The sequence below is a fragment of the Manacus vitellinus genome, unplaced genomic scaffold (assembly GCF_001715985.3).
Source record: "Manacus vitellinus isolate BGI_N305 unplaced genomic scaffold, ASM171598v3 scaffold_13_pilon, whole genome shotgun sequence".
NCBI classification, from domain to species: domain Eukaryota; kingdom Metazoa; phylum Chordata; class Aves; order Passeriformes; family Pipridae; genus Manacus; species Manacus vitellinus.
This window is the reverse complement of record NW_021938999.1, coordinates 1,090,025-1,110,043: the sequence shown is the minus strand read 5'-3', so window position 1 is coordinate 1,110,043 and position 20,019 is coordinate 1,090,025. Positions and strand designations below refer to the sequence as shown.

General features: G+C 36.7%; 1 protein-coding gene across 1 annotated transcript in view; it reads right to left on the bottom strand.

Moving 5' to 3' along the window:
- Window positions 1-20,019, bottom strand: part of CPED1 (cadherin like and PC-esterase domain containing 1) — a 146,674-nt gene that overhangs the window by 23,782 nt on the left and 102,873 nt on the right. Inside the window, exon 17 of the mRNA XM_008926580.2 lies at window positions 3,387-3,504. Coding sequence (XP_008924828.2) covers window positions 3,387-3,504 — 118 coding nt within the window. The remainder of the gene's footprint in view (window positions 1-3,386; window positions 3,505-20,019) is intronic.

The window sequence follows — 20,019 nt, the reverse complement described above, 5'->3', positions numbered from 1 at the left end:
CAAGTTTACCTGCAATTCAGTGAAAGAGAGCAGGAAAGAGAGAGGTGTTGTTAGTTTCTTCACAAACTAAAAATTGGCATAATCAAAGTTTTATGCTAGCCTGTAAGTAGGAGGTTTCCACAGGAAGAGTGAAAGTAAACTGGATTTTTGGCTCATTAGAGCAGTTATAAATCTGCTTAAGATATGAGATTAAACATTGTCAGTACTCCCTAAAACTGTTCTCATAACATGAAAAGAAAGATACCTTAAAAATAATTAATTAGGACTGTTTATTTTCTATTTTAAAAATATTACCCTGAAGTTAAAAATTTAACCAATAAAGGCTGTACATTTAAATCTGATAGTTTTGTTGCTTCTTTTAGCCTCTTTTATTTTTATTCACCCTTTTCCATTTTCATAGCCACATATACATACATTTTCAAATTTAAAATCAACTTTTTTCTATACTGCCGAACAATCATCCATATAAAGAGAAAAAAGTATTCTATCCTGATTACTCAAAATCAAAATATTTAACCTACCTGATGCTAAAGATAGTTTGTGGATTTATGACTAGCTTACTTTTGCATTTGCTGTTTATTTGGCACCCTAAGACTTTTAAAAAGCTTTTTTCTCTGTGACTAGGCTACAGAAATATTTTTTATTTTATGATTTATTATTTATTTATTAGCTCAATTTATGAAAAGCAAAAGTAAAAATTATTTTTAAAGGACATTATTTGCTTAGCCTTATGGACTTATGTCTGAACTGAGATTTATTCCTTGTAACCAAAGGAGACATTCATTTTGTTGAACATCAGTTAATGTCTCTGTTGGACCCAAATCCAGATAGCTGTTGAATGCAGAGAGAGCTCACACAGAATTATGTTAAACTGGATACAGTTGTAGGAAATGCGGAAAGTGGGATATAACTAAAACATACATGTCACAGATGCAGGGCAGAACATTAGAAGAGAATCTGTGATCTCTTACCCACCAGATTTTTGTAATTGTCTGCAAACCACATTTCCACAGACAGCAGTAGCCTGATTCACTTGCAGGAATTTAGCAAAACTTGGGGTTCTCATGGTCTCTCTCAGCTCGCTCTCTCTCTCTCTGAGGAGCCAAACACACAGTTAATGCTTGCTGACTTCTGTATTATTGATAATACACCAATACTGAAGAAAGAGCTAATTTTCCTGTGATAGCCTGGTTCAAACCCCATGTGAATCAAGGGAGATTTTCGGAAAGAAAAAAGATTTTTTTTGCTCTAAAAATTGTAATTTCATTCTATGATGTAAACAAGAAGGAAAGAAACCTCTGCTGTCAAATATTTCAATTTGCATTTAGTGATTAGAGAGAGAGTAAGAGAGAGAAAGAGACAGAAATGATGTAAATTGAGTGCATATTTCGTAAGGTGCTGAGCTTCCTCTAAAGAATAGTGTCATAGTAACTAGGAGAGGAGGAAGCCACTTCTGCCTTTGGTCAGACCCTGAACTACTGTCCCTGCTCTACATCAAAGGACTAGAAATGAGGCATGAAATCCGAATTGTATGGAATTGCAAAGCAGACTTCTAAGTTTTACCATTAGTGTCAGAGGAGGTAAAGTTTCATCTCTAACTCTGCTGCTCCACCTCAGCCTTTTTCCATGTATGCACAAACACAAGCTTTTCTCAGCACAGATAGATTTTGCAGTGGTAGTACCTCAGTATCCCTATAAAACTAAGCTCTTCCCTGGCATAAGAACAGGGTATGGTGCCACCTTACTTCTGCAGAAGTTTTGAGTTGTCTTCTGAGGGGAAATGACATTGCTTGGCTTCTCTGAAACTTTAACTTATTTAAGTGAAAGAGTTGTTTCTGCTTTAGCAGGGAATTTGCCATGGCTTCCATATGTGTTAGGAAAATGTTCACTGCCAAGATTGGTATACCATTCGGTTGTTACAAATTTGAAATGGTTTTCCACATAAAGACATGCTTTCCAGTTCCACTTGGAAGTTGTGACACACAGTAAAACTACATGGTCACTTGTTGCCAGATACTGCAAACCCCAGTTATAGGTTTATTAGACACTTGACAGTCTTCACTTTCTAAGCATAAATTATCTTTTCCTGTTTAATATACTTTTCCTTTGAGACTGCACCTCCTGAAGTTTGTTTGAACTTTAATTGTGTATAGTATTCACAATAAGGCTGTAAAAGATATTTTATATTAAGCCTCATTTAGCTAGATGCAGTATTCAAAAGGAGTATGCTATATATCAGGAGAAAGAGACTGTCTGCCCCAGAAGGATTCAGTGGATTTGGTCTGGGCTTTCTAGTCACAAATGCTATGTCCTGATATAGTGGCATCGGATGATTCACAACTTGTGTGATTAAAATATGCTGCTAGGTACAACAGTGTCTCTTTTGTGCTTTCCCTCTGTATAACACAAATTTAATATATGCCTCTGTTTCACATGATATGATGCATTCAGGCAGTTCCCACATTCCTGTAACTTTTTATTGATTGTTCCATGAGTTTGTGCAAATTTACTGCTGTGAGAAGTACAGATAAAGATAAAGAATACAGTTGTGTCAATAGACCATAAAGGAGTGTTGGGTTATTTTTCATTTCTCTAATAAAGGATTGAACAAAGTTACTTACTGCCTAATACAGCAACAACTTAAGCTATGAATGACCACACACCTGAGTAGTTAAAGTACACCTGAATAAATCTTTATGCAACTGTGACCTTAACATGAGTACATGCCTGACATTCTGTTGTAATCTGAGTTCACACTAAACCAAAGACATGTCTTGATTGCATTTCTTATTGTAGAATGTTTAATTTGTCCATCTTGTAGGTATAACTATATGTAAAACTAAAAACTGGTTTTGTGTCTCCAATATATAAATGGAAGTATACCATTCAAATGAATCAAAATGTTGTATTCTTTTTCTAAAGTTAAGTTTTGAGTAGACAATCCCTTCTGGTTTGAATAAAACATCTGAGATTGGCTCAGTTGGTCTGAACAGGGTTCTAATAATGTCAAGGTATGCCAAGATACCTGTATGGGTTATTCACTTAAGAGCTGGACTCAATGATCCTTGTTGTTCCTTTCCAACTCAAAATATTCTGTGATTCGGTGATTTTTATTTTAATTGGTTTCAATAGGAATATTTCAATGCATTGTAAAGGCTATATGACAATAACACAAGCAATGGTGGATCATTGATTAGAAACTTATTAACAAAACATTCTCACATAAACAACCTGATTTTAAAAATCAGTAACTGTTACAAGTGATTAGTTCAATTTATTGTGCGTAGGTTAGTGCATGTCTATAGCAAAAAGTAAATACTGTTTCTAGTTCTTCTTTGATGAGGTGCATGAGTTAATTTTCAGAAGAAAGGGGATAAAGTACAAACCTTTTGTGTCTCCAGCTTCACAGGTCTTAAACACTGTCTGTGAAATTGCTGAGAGGTATTCATGAGACAGAGGCTGCAAGCCACAGGACTCCTCTGGGTGAATTTTGGAACCACAGTCCTGAATTAAATGAAATATGTGAAAATTACAGCAGTGTGCCCATCCACATAACTTTGAAATCCTCTTCAAGCACATTTAAAGAGGAAAAAAACATATTTGGGGTTGGTTCTGGAGTTCATTCATCCTTTACTCTTCAATATATAGGTTAATATGAAATTTATTATTCTTTTTCCATTCAGACAAGGGTTTTGTAATAAATTATCCCAATCCACAGTAAACATACAAAATATTACATTTGCTAAAGACACAAGAAATTTTATTGAGGCAAACATAAATAACTTTCACAAAATATTATATTGTCTCTACTTACGGCATATAAGTATATATAATATATATATATATAAGTACATATAATACAAACTGCATGAAAAATGGAGTGGACCTTTCTGGCTAAATGCAATGATAAGATAATATTCAGTAATTCAAAATTTGCCTTTTTAAAAAATTGCATATGCTTAGTACTACTAATTACTTACAAACTACACAAATGTAAAGACACTTTTACTGGAGTGTGTCCATTTCAAGAAGGACTATTCTTGAAACATAAAGAATACTGAAATGCAATTTCTCCAAAAAGAACAAAAGTATTTCATTAGTATTTTCTTCACTGAAGCAGGCCAATTTCTATTTTCTAAAATGACATTAAAATTAATTTCACAGTTGTCATATAATATCATTCACTGTTGCCATGAAATTATGCTACATCTAGGATGTTATGCCTAAATTACACCAATGAGAAAATTACAGTTAAGTCTGAGTAGGGTGTAGGTGAATCTTGACAGCTAGTAGAATATGTGCAACTGATACAGATGGCAATATGAACACATCCTGGAATTTAGTAAATACTGGTAGTTCTTGATTATGCAATCAAAAAACCAAAGTGAAATATTTGTCTCAAAATTAATCTGATCTCATTAAATTGCATGGTGGCAGAAACAAAAGTCCCACTGACTTCAAGAGGTTAAGGTAATTTTTGTGCACACATAGGCAGAGAAATAGTGGGTATTTCTGGGTTGTCCTGTTCTCTGCTTAATCTCTGTAACTAGCGGCAGCTGTTATGACAAAAGGAATGGCATAGTGTCTTCTAGTGTTAAATGTGATGCTGTCTTGGAGCCTCTGGGTCTGGACACACCGTACAGCTATTTGACAGTATTACTTCAAATAACATTAACAACAGAAAGTTCCTACCTTGCAGTAATACAATTTGCACAGGACTTCACAAGAAAATCCAAAATTCCTGAATGTACTGCCATTGCTCTCAACACAGTGCCATAAAATAACAGGGATTTTCTTGTTCATATCTCTGCCCAGGGTATGTGTTTAAACAAACAAGATTTTTTTTTTAATTACATTTCTTTACCATTAACAGCAGTTTCATGTGGCTAGTTACCTACTAATTACAATCAATATGCAGGGAACTATGTCACTTTTGACTTTGTTGTGTTTTCAAAGTATGCGAACCATGAATTTTAAAGGATGCTGTTTGTGTTTAATATGTAATTCACATCTAAACTATCAGGTCACAAGTGATTGTGAATCCCTGAACAAAGCTTATTTGTTTCATCTTTACCTTTGTAGGAGACCAATCCTTTACCACCACTGACATATTTAATATAATGTGCAGCTACAGATTTTACCACAGCTCCATCAGTCTATGGCACATTAAGGGCTTTTCAAACTGCCTGCAGATTTTTTATTGTTTTTTGCAGGTGCTGCAGTGACATGAAATTTTTCTTGCCTTGCCCAAAGATGAAACATCTTGTGATCTTAAGTATGTTTACAAAAGATCACTCATGGCAAAGATGAGAGCAAGACATGTAAACATAAATGATAGCTTCTGCTCTGTGTCTGTTCTCCCTGCAAGCCTTCATATTTGGATGGGAGATATAAGAAGGCCCTTGCAATGTCTGGACTAGAATCAAAGGAAAAATTCCCCTGCATTATGTACTTTAGTGCATATCTAGAATGACACTTTATAAGATTGATTTGGCAATTGATTTGGCATTTCACTAGTAAACTTTCTTTTATCTTTATGGAAGATCATCTGGACACTAGCAAATAAAAGAGGAATAAAGCTTTCTTCTCTATATCTAGATAGTTTTTAGTCATCATTGGTTGATACTTAGAGAGTGAATATTTCCACTGTGTGAAATGACAATTGTTTCTGTTTCAGACCACACTACAGTGAACCTGATTTTTCATAAAGTTTTAGCATTTAAAAGATCACAAAGATTTCTGAGCCTGCTACTTTACAGTTTTCTCAAACTACTAATTCATGTTATTTCATTTATTTATAGTCTGTGTGCCTGATTTAATAAGAATTTTGTTTGTTTAGTTCACCTTTCAATAACCACACACTATATTTCCTCTCAATTATATACTTATGTATATACATAAACATAATGCAGACTTAGTTTCAGTCAGGTACACGTTAATATTAAAAAACCCCAAATCCAGAATCAGTTTTAAAATTGTATGGGGGAGATAGAGAGAGAGGTAAACAAAGCATTATAAAGGTGACCCACACTCATGCAGCTAATATGGCATGAGTATCATATAGCTAATACCATCATAGATGCAGCCATGCTTTAGATTAAGGAATCTAAATTAACTATTAATGGATTTTTAATTACTGTTTTACCTTTTTACCATCTCCACCCTAATAAAAGAGTGATTACTCTGAAATTGCAGCAATTGCCTACAGACTAACCCCATAAACTTTCACCAAACTAGAAGCAGTTAAAAAGAGAGAAAGTAAGCAGCCTGAGACTTCCCTGGAAAAAGTCTTATCAAGCAAAGGACAAATGGTCTATCTGTGTTTGTTTGAACACTCGGTGCTCCAGCAGTGACAGAGCATCACAAAAAAATAAAGTTACTTTTAGCATCTACAGTTGCTGCTACCTGTCATCTCAAAAAGGCATTTTAAATAGAAAGGTAGGATTTTCAGCATTTTTCTGGAATAACCCAACTCTGTCCATTTAAAGCTGTTGCTAAATCTATAATTTTTGGTGGAAGTAGACTTATGTTAATGAATTGAATGCCTTGGAAACTCCCACCCAGGATGACTGTATCTAGACTGTATCTAGACTGAGCAAGGTCTACAGTTTGGTCAATAATAGTTCTTGGTGCATTTGTATGAAACTCCCTAGCAATCAAAAGGAGTGGTGGGCTCAACATTTTGAAAACCAGGCAATTTCTGCATTTCTGAAACTGTACCCAGCCCAAATCACTGAAGAGTACCCCTACCAGTCTAATAAAGGATCAGAGTATCGGAATGTTTTAAGCTAAACAACAAGAGAAATATAACTAAGCTCACAGGAATTCATTTTAGCATTGCATACAACCAACATGTAGCCAAAATCCTGCCTTTTTCTTACATCCAGAGCCCATGCATGTCTGGGAACTAATGGATGAGATAAACCTCATTGATTATTCTTGATAAAGAAGGGAGGAGACCTCCCCACCTGTCAGTTCTGCCCCTGCAGTGCCACAGCCAGCATTGCCCGTCAGCACAGCAGGTCACTCAGCTACCTCCCCTCAGGCACCACAGCCCTGCCTCCTCTCACGGTGCTGCCAGGATTGCCTTACTCCTTTTGACTGTTTGCATTTTAGACATGACAGAACAAAACTTCGTGTGAAAGAGGTAATTTAGAACACTTTTCTGTTGGTCTTTGTAGGTTCACTGACTTAACTTTATTTGATCTGTTTCTATTTTAGCTGACCTGAGTTTCTCATGAAATCTTTTCATGTCTCTTTAGTCCATCTTTTTCTGCTATTTTACACATAACTAAAACTGGATGAAAAGTGATTAAAAATGATACTATAGAAGGAATTTCAATAAAGTTAGTCAAAGAGTGAGCTCATGAAATAGTGAAACTGTATCTTACTGCTAGGGCATAAATTGTGAGCAGACGGATTAGTTCCACTCTATCAACTTTCTTAATATGGCAGTAATAAATGAAGGAACAGTTGGCATATTGACTTCTATTCAACTGTCTCCCTCTGTCTGGCTGCATTATTCAGTGATAGATGAACCTCCAAAGATTCACAGCTTCAGGCTGGTTCAGTTCAACACCCAAACTGACTACACTGAACTGAAACTCATGGGTGTACAAAACAGGTATAGAGATCTGTCATAAGGAGAGGCATTCTTACAAGAAATTTCAGTACGTTATTGTTTTTGACTGGGGCATAATGACTATTGTTAGCCATCAAGCACTAAGACATAGATGAAGACATTGCCTGCATCAAAAGACACACAAAGTCATAAAACAGAGAATATAGGATTAATGGGATGAACTGATGGAGTAATGTGCTGCAACTATGATTTAAAGGAAAGAAACTGCCACCACTGTATTTTTTAAGGAACTTAATGTGTTCCATCTGCAAAAATGGGATAATAGCTCCCCAAAGACCCCAAAGACACTGTCATAAATATCACATTAAAAGACTACAAGATGCTCAGTTCCCCACAGATCTGGTAGGGACCATAAAAACACTTTAGAGAAGGAGTCTGGGCACTCGAAGATTTGGAATACACAGTACACAGACATCAGCAGGAGTCCAGGAAGGATATGAAAAGCTGAGATACTGACCATATTGTTGGGCATGGTGGAGACATCAGAGAACAGTTTGAAATGTGGACAAAGTACAGCCATCAGTCTAAATTGCTTTCCAGTTCTTAATGGAACTATTCATGTTGTTGATATAATTAATATTACTGTGTCTTAAGAATACAATAATACCCTGAACTGTGGGTCTCAATCACAGACTTCTGTATATAAAATTTCTTTGAGAATAATGTCATATGCTTTAACCAGTGGCAGAATAATTTCATAACTACACAGTATCTTTACTAATTGCTAAAGAACTTTTGAAAATTCCAGTAGGTGCCTCTCTACAAAGACAACTGACTCAAAGCTCTTACAATTTATGGACAAATAAATTTCATCTTGATACTAAAGCAGATGCAGTGGCTTCCTCTGCACTGAGAATGCCAACCTCACAGAAAGCTAAGAAACTGTTTTGAGAAATAAGTACTATCTATTAAGAAAAAATATTACAAATTTCATATCACTTTTTAAATATCTTTTACGTGTATGGGGAATATAAAAGGATCCTTTTCTTCTGTGGAGGATTTTGATTCAATTTCACTTTACATGGATGTGATATCAGTTAGACCCTATCTACCTTCCTGCTTCCAAACACTCAATAGCTCCAAGTTCTGCGTTTGTGAGCTAAAAAGCACAACTCTTAATCTAGCAGAGTCTTGTGAATTAGGACTCTGAACTGCTCAGAGATCCATCAGAATTAGTTGAAGTAAGACAACTGAATGTAAAATCCAACTCTATTAAGAATGGAATAATATAAACTTAAATTTTGGAAAATGTTTCAAAATGTACCTAAATATAATTACAGAGACTTTTTTCCAGTATTGGTTGCTAACATCTGCATGGATTTCTAAAGTGCTTTCTTAGCATACATGTTTTCCTCATGCAGTTAATGCTATTTTTCCCAAGCAAGAACAGTGATGATTTCCAGCTTGTATGCTTTATAAACAAAGTACACAAAGCAAGAAAAAAAAAAAGGAATAAAAAGAATTTAGTATGTTTTCCTCCCTAAAAATAAAGATAAAATAGGGAAAAGTAATAGCAGATAAAGACAGGCATTTTGCTGTTTACATACTGGTGGTTTTTAGTTTAAAAAGTGATATGGTACTGCTGACCTGAAGACTTTAGGAGCTGCATTGATTTTGGATTTTCCCTTAGTCCTTTTCTTTATCCCTCTCTTTTCTCAGTACTAGCTCTGAATGTGAACTGATTTGAAGTTTGCCAAGTCCACTATCTGAAAGCAGGGAATAGCTTGAGAAAACTGTGTGCTTTGACAGCGCAAGAAGTAAATATTTTATGTGATAACCAAAGGAATTGTTAGGTATTTATGATTTTCTCAATAAAGTGTTGATGTGATTGTGATTGTTTTCTCTGCTAATTAAGTAAAAAATGTACTATACTAGCTGGGAAATCCCACAGCCTTGTGGCTATTTTTAAGGAGTATTCAGAGTTATTGGTTGTATGGCATTCACAGTTCACATTGCAGAGAGATCTATACCCCTTCCTATGTGCGAGAGGTGCTTGAGCTCTAGACTTGTCCCTTTGATTTTAGACTAAGACCTTTATATCACAGCCGTGGAAGACACAGCAGAACTTCTCAGACTGAACAGTTATCATTACATTCAGAAAGTATGAAAGGGGATGAGAGAAAATAATGAGTTGAAAAGCATTACTGTTCCTTCATGAATTCTGAGATTGAATACTCTAAGAATGAATTCAATGCATTGAAAAAACATATGTGAGCCAAGGACTCAGTCCAGTGAGCTATGCATCTGCCAACACTACTGTTAAAGCTGCTATTTGCAGTATCAAGGCTTGCAGAGATGAACTCATTTTTTTAGGGTATACCATACCAGAGGTACTTCCTTCTCATTTCTAATACCAAATCCTTTAGACCTTGAAAGAATATCTATTAACTTTATTTAGGGCCTGGAGTATAGTGAGGTTAGGATTCCAAGGAGAGATTTAGGATGTTTGAATCCAATTCACAACTCTGCCTCTTATTTTCTGAATCTTGTAGCTTCATCCAACACTACTTACCCTTGTAATGTATCATCTCAAAAGTCTGACTTGCCACAATCCTCCTAAGTGCCTGTTTTCCTCCAGTGGGCATAGGCAAAGCCACCCATAGCTCACAGAGCTATTTGAGTCAGCCCATTTAGCACTAACAGAGTTTAAAAATACCTTTGCCAACAGTGCTCGATCTTATAGGTGTTGTCAGGACATTACTGGGAGTGGGCAGTACATAAACATTAACTGGTATTTCCCTGGGAGAACATTTCCCTATGATACAGCAAACGTAGTTTAAAGTCCCTCTTTGGAATGACTGGCTGCAGAGATTTCAGTTCACTCTCCCAATGTTTTCCTTCCAGTTAGGGGGCTACAGGCTATTCTGGGCAGTTGTTTCAGTCTCTCCCAAGGAAGCTGTTTGCATTTGTTTTGTACATACAATTAAATACTGACTTGTAAAGAGCCTTGAAGTAGGTACTTAGATCCCTGAGAGAGCATGTGGCAATTCACACTGAAGGACAGATTCTCCTGTAACCCAACAGGATATATAACTCCCACAGAAATGTAAATCTAACATCTATTTCTTTCTCTATTATTTTCTGCAGAGCAATACATCTGACACCCTAATCACTGTGCTGACATGTGGAGAATCTTGTTTTTACAAGCTGAAGTCTTCTATTTCAATTTTTAAAAAGGGTTGTACTCAAATGCTTCTTTTGGTGTGTGCTTTCTTCCCCTCAGTTATATCAGATGCTCTACTAAAAAACATATTAAACCTTTCTCTGCAAGCTTCACCTCACTAACACTCCCTACACTGTGCAAAAGGAACCTCGTTACACTGCCTGGACATGGCCTGTTTCCCTAGGCCTCATGATGCTAAAATGTATCTCTCCCCAACTGATTGTTCTGCATTCTCCTGCACATTCCCTGAACATCACAAAAGGCATGTAACACTACTTTTTTCAGCAAAATATTAATGATGAATAGTAAACTGGTGACTGCCAAACAGGATGAAAGAAAAAAAGAAGAAGAAGAAGAAGAAACATTGGGATTTCCTTGCTTATTCTAAATTGGTCCCAATGACTGAAAAGGTATTAGTGAGCCATGGATGGACTGAAGGCAAGATTTCAAGAGGTTTGTTACCTTGGGGAAGCAGACAGAAACAAAGCTAAAGAAATAATAAATACATGGACTAGATATATTCATAAAAAAAACCTCAACAAACAGAACAGTTTGTTACTTGATTTATTTATGTCATGCTGACTTCAGGGTAAATTAAAATGGTTTTTGTTCAAGGAATTACTGCACCCACTGTTTTATACAGAAATTCTGTTCTCTATGGCATACTAGGTTTTGGAATACACATCAGAGCCATGCATGGTCTGGGGAACATTGAGGAAGCTCAGAAACACCAAGTAGATTTCTGAAACTGTTTTCCTAGACAGTGGCAAAAAATCCAATGAGTTCCTGCCTTTCATGTAAAAGTAAGTGCCTACATATGCGTGGAGTCTTCACTTTAACGGGAAGCACACTTGTATCTGGTGGACAGCAGGAGGTATTTCCCTTTGCATACGTACAGATTGCACTGATGCAAATGTTTGAAGAGCCAGAGCACATGGCCAGCTTCGTGCAGCCATGGGCTTTGATGCTGGTTGTCTTTAATCTCTCTGTGTCTCAGGGAACACGCGGGGTCAGATGCTGAGAGGAGTCGTGTTGAACACTCGAGTCAACTCCCCAAAGCTAAACACCCTCCACTTCGGAAAACAATATCCCTGGTGAAAGAACGTAAACTCACTCTCAAGTGAGAGTGTTCCAAATGGTTTCTCTGCTCAAGTGTGCGCTGAAAAATATCACCCACCTATAGAGGGTTAGAGGGACACAGGGCAGTGCCATTGGGTCAGACCTGAGCTGAGCCTGGAGAGGTATTTTCTGCAGAAGGCCATCTCATCTGAATGGTGCTAAGAAGAAAAACATCTGAAATGGGTGTGTGCTCGTTGCAATGCCCCCACTCTGGGCAAGGATGATCCCCATACCTTGTGCTTTCCTGGCAGCTCAGTGGGAGGCAAGTCATAGTGGCTGGCAGTTTTGCAAGCAGCTGTCTGACCCTTCTGTTTTGGGTCTGTTTTTAAAAGGACCTTTGACAAAGGTCCCATTTCTGAAGAATCAGCCTCTGAGGCTTTTCTGGTCAAATATCAGACCCTTCTCTTATTAAAACATTAGGCTGTTTATTTATGAGTTAAGAGACCTTGAGAAAGTATATTTTTAGAAAGAGAGCATTTAGACAAATCTTTCTAACTGCAACCAGCAAATATTTTATAAAAAACCTATTACCGGTGTAAGGTTTAGAGCCTTTTTGCATACAAAACAAAATGTTAGGGCTAAAACTAAGAATGTGTAAATGATGTTAGAGAAAGCATTCATGCAAATGTCCAGAACACATAGGCAGTGCATGGATAGGTCTCCATTTCACACTACGTGTGACTCCCATTGAAGCCACTTATATTCAGAAGGTGATATATAAGCCTATGGTAGTGCAGAAAGGATGACTACGCCTTTTTTCTGTATGTGTGAAAGAGAGCGAGACAATGGGAAGATTTAAGAAGTGGTGGGTGGTTTTTTTTCTCTTTTTTTTCCTTTTCAGTTTAAAGCTTCAGTAAAAATAAAAATACTTGAAAGGAAATCAGTCAACATTATTTGAGATTAAAGTTTCTTGGACAATGCACATAATGAAGACTATATCAAACCAGAAAAGATAAATGTATTTACAGGCAGAATCTGGTTGTCATTTATATTTCCCTTATACCACACTGTGGCTTACCATAAAAAGAATGAAGTAATTGGAGGACCGATGTGACTTTGAAAATCAATATGTATTTAATTGAAAAGAGCCTTTGAGCTAGAATATTTTCCTTGCTGTCTAATAGCTATGTCCAGCAGTAAATTTCACATATCCCCAGATACTTGTTTAATATACACAGCTGGGAGACAGGAGTAAGACAGGCAAATTTGTTTTCCTAGAACACCTACAAATCTAGCCATGTAATAATTTATTTTCTAAACTATAATGGTGTCAAAATTGACGCTAATGAATGTGCAGCACACTGGCTGCTATAATCACAGAAGTGAATTTCATGGATTTTTATTAAGCATGATCTTTTTCAAAAGATACTGTTTAAAGGTTTGCCTTCTGGTGCACAGCAGACTGAAAATGCAGCTTCCTTACAGCTTGATGGCTTATTGAGCAGCAGACTGCATGCAGGTAGCTTTCACACATGGACAGAAACAGATTGCATGCAGTTAGTGCCAAATGAGCAGACTGAAGTTAGAATTCACCCTGCTTTCTCCAACAGCCTGCTCGCAGTAATTTACTACTACACGCCCTTTTCATTCACCTAAAGTAATAAAGCAGCCACTAGCTGAACAAGGTTGCCCTCAAAAAAACCATCTAATTACTTCTGAAACCTGAATAATGGGCTTAGTGACGATATTTATTCTACTGCACAAGGCACGATAAGTGACACTGAGCTGAAGCCTTACTCTGATCAACACTGAGATTACATTATCCCAGAGATAATGTAATTTAAAATTAAAATTAAAAACTTAAAAATTGACATTTAGGCTCTCTCAACAATGTATTAAGGCAGTGAACTACAGCCTATTAGTCATCAAAGTTCCCCTGACCTACACAAATATTTTTATACAGTAATTCATTCTCCCTAATAGATAGATGTCTGGAAGATCTCTGTGATTCACTTCGAGTCTGGAGAGCAATGAAGAGGCAGATAATGCAGCCAGTGCAGCACCACAAACATAAATAAATCAAAGTGACTCAAATTGTTTTCACTGAAATGTCAGAAACATGTTAACAACTGTTTTTCTTGCAAGGACAGAGGCTACACTTGGATCTGGGCAATTTTCCAGGCCCAGGTGGAACCCACTCACCGAGATTCAGCACTTCAAAGAAATAACTCTGTGTGGAGCTAGAGACTCCTCCACCTTTCATATGTATTTTGAGTCAGCCTGTGAGGTGTTTTGTGTTTAACTTTCTTGTGTCCACTAATAAAATGAATTACTGTAAATTTAGGCTTCTGGTGACATGGAACAAGTTTTCCTTCAGCAAAGTAGGCATGGACAGCAAACCCTCCCACATTATCACTACATTGTTTTTCTGACTGAAAGGACTATTTGATTACAGGCAATGCTCCCTGAGCAACTCTAAAATCATGGATTCAATATTATCTTATTATTTCAATATTTTTGCCTTAGGCTGATGAACAGTCTAGCTGACAGATGGCCTTTGACCCGCCCATACTCCTAGTCATTTACCAGCTATTTTTCATTTTCCTACTCTTCTTCAGTAAGACACTGGATATCTCTAACAGAAATTTTTCTCAGAGTGTCTGCCCAGTAGTTACTCAGCAAAAGCCATACAAATCTTGAACCAATCACACAGACCAGCTTCCCTCCAGTGGCAGCTCTTTTTCACGTGATAAAGGGCTGCCAGACCTTATTGTGGACATTGGGACTCTGGCCTTACAGCAGACTGGGCTGTTGCAGAAAACTAAAATATTTCCAGTTTGAATTAGAGGATCTACTACAGACAAAAGAACTGAGATAATGGAAGGGCTCTATTCCAGCAAATATTAGATTACAGTGTACTGTGATATAGCATATATTAGATACTATTATGTTCTGTATACTGTAATCTGTATTAGATACATTATAGTAATTTAACAAAGGTTAAATTAATTATTAGTGCAAGGATGTTGTCATCTTGCTTTTACTTCATTTGAAAACTTCTTGGTTTTTTTCCAAAAATTTTTTCATATTATCAACATGAGAAAGACAGTAAGAATGCTTGAGGGAAGGTCAGAATGGGGAAAGGCAAAAGACAAATACGGGTTAAATGAACAGCAAATTGTTTTCTTTGGATACACAGCTGTCTAGATGTGCCATGTTATGGCAATTGAATAGAATTATTTAAATGATTGTTTGCATTTGCTAAAAGATATTTGGAAATGCTTCAAAATGCCTCTATTTTGCAATATTAAACCTACCTTCTATTGTGTTGAAAGAATAACATAGGAGGAAACAGCTCAAGATCAGCTGCTAGTCTGAAAACTCTGCATTACTATTTTCATACTAAAGAGCGAACTAAAAAGAAAACATGTAGTAGATGAAATATAGTTTACCATTTTGCACTGAAAAATGTCCATACAAAGACTGATCTTAATAGAACCCCATATAGAGATTATGGTAATTAAATAATCTCCTTCTAAGCTGATGAACTTCTGCATCTAACATACTGGGGAATGGAAAGGTACTAATGTCCAACAAATTACCTCAATGCAACTATGAAATCCCAGACATGCAGAGGCTCCAAATAGCCTTCACATTGCCAAGTTCAAGGCTTAAGGATGATCTGGCTTTCTCCTGGTAAAACAGCATAAACCCCTTCACTGTATCAGAATGGAAAAGCAAAGCTTCATGTAAATGAAGGTTGGACTTGATGATCTTGTAGGTCTTTTCCAACCTTAACAACTCCATGATTAAATGAGATTTGGATATGCTGTAAGGCATTTCATGTAAAGCAAAAAAAGCTCTCTCAGTCCTATTTTGCCTGTTCTCACCCTCCAGCAACTGATTGAAGTTCTGAGTTAAAGCCAAACGAAAGCTGTGCTATCATTATTGATGAGTGCCAGTGGTCCCCTGGCAGTGTGCCACTCATAACCAGTTTTTACAAGAAGTTAGACATTTCCCAAGATATTTTTTGCCTGTCTTCTGATTGACCTTGGAAGCAGCTGTTGAGTGCAATTATCTCAAAGGTCTGCAAGACTAATGAGTACCTCTCTGCAGCAGATGCAGCAAGTTACAAAAGTAATTTCTATCCTTTCTCAATGCTTAATAGTGAATGCCTCAAATGCCAGGAGCTAATGCAAAGTCTAAGTTCCCCAAATACTCATGTTTGCACCCTACCAGATACAACTCACATATATGAGAAGTTTTTTTCCAACAGAGCAACTCTTTAGATCTACTTGTCCATCTTTTCTGAAGTACAAGCTCCTTATCTTAAGCTTTCTTCACACAGACAGTAATAGTATTAAAAAAATATGCCATGTCAAATTATGATATACTGTCAGAAAGAGGACAAGTTAAGTGAAAGCATGCTGATCATAACTTTATTGTGATTTTATCTGGAATAACTTGCTCTTGCAACATGCACATGTGCAGTGTTTAAGGGTTGTCAACCACATGCTTTTGCTCCACATCTGTCAACTAAGACCAGAGATCTGTTTGCCCAGTGTAGCACTCTGGAACATTATGATACTCCCACAAGTATTTCTGGCTTACAAAGCAAGAAATGGGTTACCTTGAGGCTGTGGTATGTTCATCTGTGTTTTATATGTTACAGTTGTAACACTTCATATTTTATAAATTATATTAGTCACTTCATATGTCAAATCACAGAAGTCAAAAATGAAAAGGCACTTCTAATCATTAGTACAAACAAACATATATAGCTTTGAATCTTTCACATCATAAAAATTTGCCACAGTCAAAGAGCACATCTGATTTGTTTTATAACCCTTAAAAACGGGCATCTTCTTCCATACAGTTCAGAGAATCACAGAGTCAGAAAATCATTCCTCTACAAAAGAACCTCAGGAGGTCACTAATCTAACCTCTTGTTTCATGCAGACTCAGCTGTGAAATCAGATCAGGTTGTTCAGATTGCTTTGCTATTCTTGAAAACCTTCAAGAACGGAGCCTGCAAAACCCCCCTGTGCAGACTGCATCTCTTGACTCTCCTCAAAGAAAGAAATGTCCCCTTACATGTTCCCAGACAGAAATTGCCCTGTTTCAATTAATCAGCTTTTGTTCTGCTGTGCATCTCTTTCATAAAGAGCCTCTCCTTGTCCATCTCCTCTTACACAGGAAGACTGCTATTAACTATCATGGAAACCTTCTGCATGTTGGGTTAAAAAAGACCATCTCCCTCAGCCTCTCCTCTGAAGGCAACTGCTGCAGGCCAAATGTGCTCTGAGGGCTTCCTGTACTGCAGCTCGGCATGCACACACCCACCAGAGACCTGACAGTGCTGAAATTCAAGTTAGGAGAAGGCATTCCTCTAGTTTTGTCAGTGTAGGTTGATTAGTAAATATTCTGGGAATTGATATGCCAGACTAAGCCCAGCGGAAAACATTGATGATTCTATGACTCTCATGAGAAGTGCTGAGACGTAGGAGATGCAAGTTCAAATCTTTTATTTACTGATTGATGCAGGTACAGTCAATGGTTTAAGTAAAAAATCTACAGTGGGATAAGCAGTGACTAACTCTAAAGTAGGGGTTCATCTATCATGGGGATTCTGCTCCACTGTAGGTAACTGTTTCATAGATTTAAAAAGAAACAAAACAACAAAATAATAAAAATCTGCAATGATTGCAGACTGGCAAATCCTCTATTTGATGTTAATCCTATTTTAAACTCCTTAGATTAATATGCAGCTTCAACTAAACAAGGAGATGTAATTTAGCACTTACTTGGACTTCACAATGAACTGGTTATCAGTCACCGTTCTGGTCTATAAAGACATGATATTTTTAGCAATACGTAACCAAAAATATGTATTCAATTATATCAGCTTCTGTTTTCTTCATTATGGGAATGGACACGGTAGCTCCATGCTTTACAAATATTTCTGATTTGTATAGTATGACATCAAGTGCTATTAGTTAGAGACTAGCAATAGCATGAAGCTTTACAAAATCACACACTAAGAAAAACCTACCACAAACATACCTGCAGTTTCAGCGAAGGGCTTAGCAATCAGTCACTACAACTGAAGTGTCCTAAATAGTAAGAGTATAAAAGAAAAATGTGTTTCTTCATCTAAAAACTTGACCCAGTAAATTAATCAACAGCCTGTTCATGGAAAGCCACATGTGGCAGCTGTGCAGATAACAGAGGAGTAGGCTCCTTGGCTGTCTATTTACTCACCACAACTGCTTCCTCCAGACAATCCTCTCTTTCTTACAAGGAGTAACATCCTACTCTCACTAAGCACATACATACTTCCCATTCATATCTTCCTTCTTTAGGATCATAGGATTAAGTCTGGGCACTTGTATAGGTACTTCGCTGTATTGAGAACAAACGCTTCAGTTCCTGCAATTGCTGCTGTTACAGGCACAGAGCCTTCTCTCTGTAGTGCTTTTATCGTAAGAGCCCCTTTTCAGAGTATCCACGAAACTCATTTTTTTCTGAAGCTTCAAGATAGTTTGCAAAAAATATAGAAAGGCAGCGTACAAGCTCAGTGAATGCCTTTTTTCCCATCATCACCTCAACTATATTTAGGTGATCTTTATCTCTGATCTTTGAGAAGGAGGAGAATAGGCTTGCTATTGACTTCAAGAAAAGCTGTTTTCTGTAATGTCATGGTGGCATGTGTTAGATTCTACAACTCACTTCCTGGAAGGTTATCTTACTCCATTCACTTCACTGAGGACTCTGAAGGACTAATGCTTTAGCTCAGGCACCTGAGAGAGATGCTCAGATTTGAAAGGGATGAATACCTCTCTCCGTTTTGTTCAGGGGATCTTCAAACACACTACAGATATAGGGAATTGAAACAAATATGAACATATTCAGGATGACTATGAAATCCAAAGTTGTCTTAAATTTTTCAACTATAACATTTCATGACAGAGATAAGCTATTGACACAAGAGTGTTGCATCATTGATATATTGGCATGTGAATCGATGCTTTGTCCCATATTCCTTTTTAAGTTATGTGACAACAGCTGAAGGCACCTTTAGTCAAAGAACTGACAGAAGCAGCTCCAGAAGTTGATTTGGATTGTGCCAAAATAAATATTCTTCTAGAGGAACCAGAAGAGTGCCCATTTGCCACAGAGGGAATTTACTGTATCCCGTTAACACACATGTTCCCAGGAAGAGCTGATGCAAAGAGAATGCTCTTATCAAGAGGAATTACATTAATGTAGGTCCTTTTCACTATAAATTAAGTTTCCAATCTTCTTAAAGTCCAGCATTTGCTCATCAAGTAAGAGGGTCAAAACCACATCCAAAATTAAGTGTATGATGTGCTCTTTCCATCCTGACAGATATCTACAAGTAAGAATCAGACACCATACAGTTCTTTTTTTTTCCCGGGAAAGAGAGTTTTCCAGATGGTTCTTACTTCCTTTCAAGCTTGGTATTTATAGATTAAAGGACACTTTTGAAAAAGCCTTTTTGGCAGGCTGGAACTTAAAAACTCAAAAGAATAAAAAGTGTATTTTTAAACTTCTATATTGTATATTAATTTGCTGTGCTGTTCATATTATTCTATTACAAAATAATAAAATAAAATAATATTTATAGATCAGCTTTTATATTTCAACTGCTTTTGAACAACTAATAATGATGTTCACACCTAAAGATAGGGAACAGTCACAAAAGTATGTGACTGGAGCAAAGCTTCATAACTTTATAAGGTGAGGAGTGAAAACTGAATTTTTATTTCATAGAGACTAGAGACAGAGCCTTCAGTCTTATCACTAGTGGATTTATTTCTCTATCATTTATTTAAATTATACATTGCATTCCTAACAGATGATAAAACCCTGGATAAAACTTCAAGCCATATAAAGAAAAAGTAAAAAAAAATCCCTCACAACTTTATAATTTCAAATAAAATTATTATGGGAAAAGTGGTTTTGCTGCTCAATTTCCTTCATCACCAGTCTTCTTCCCCCTGACTCCTGCTCCATTTTCTCTTCTTTCACTTCCTTTTCCAAAACAAACTTTTATCCAAACATCATATTACCTCTATGATGATTTGACCCTGTGTTTGTAAGAGTTTTAGGAATTCTCAGTGGTTAAAGAGTC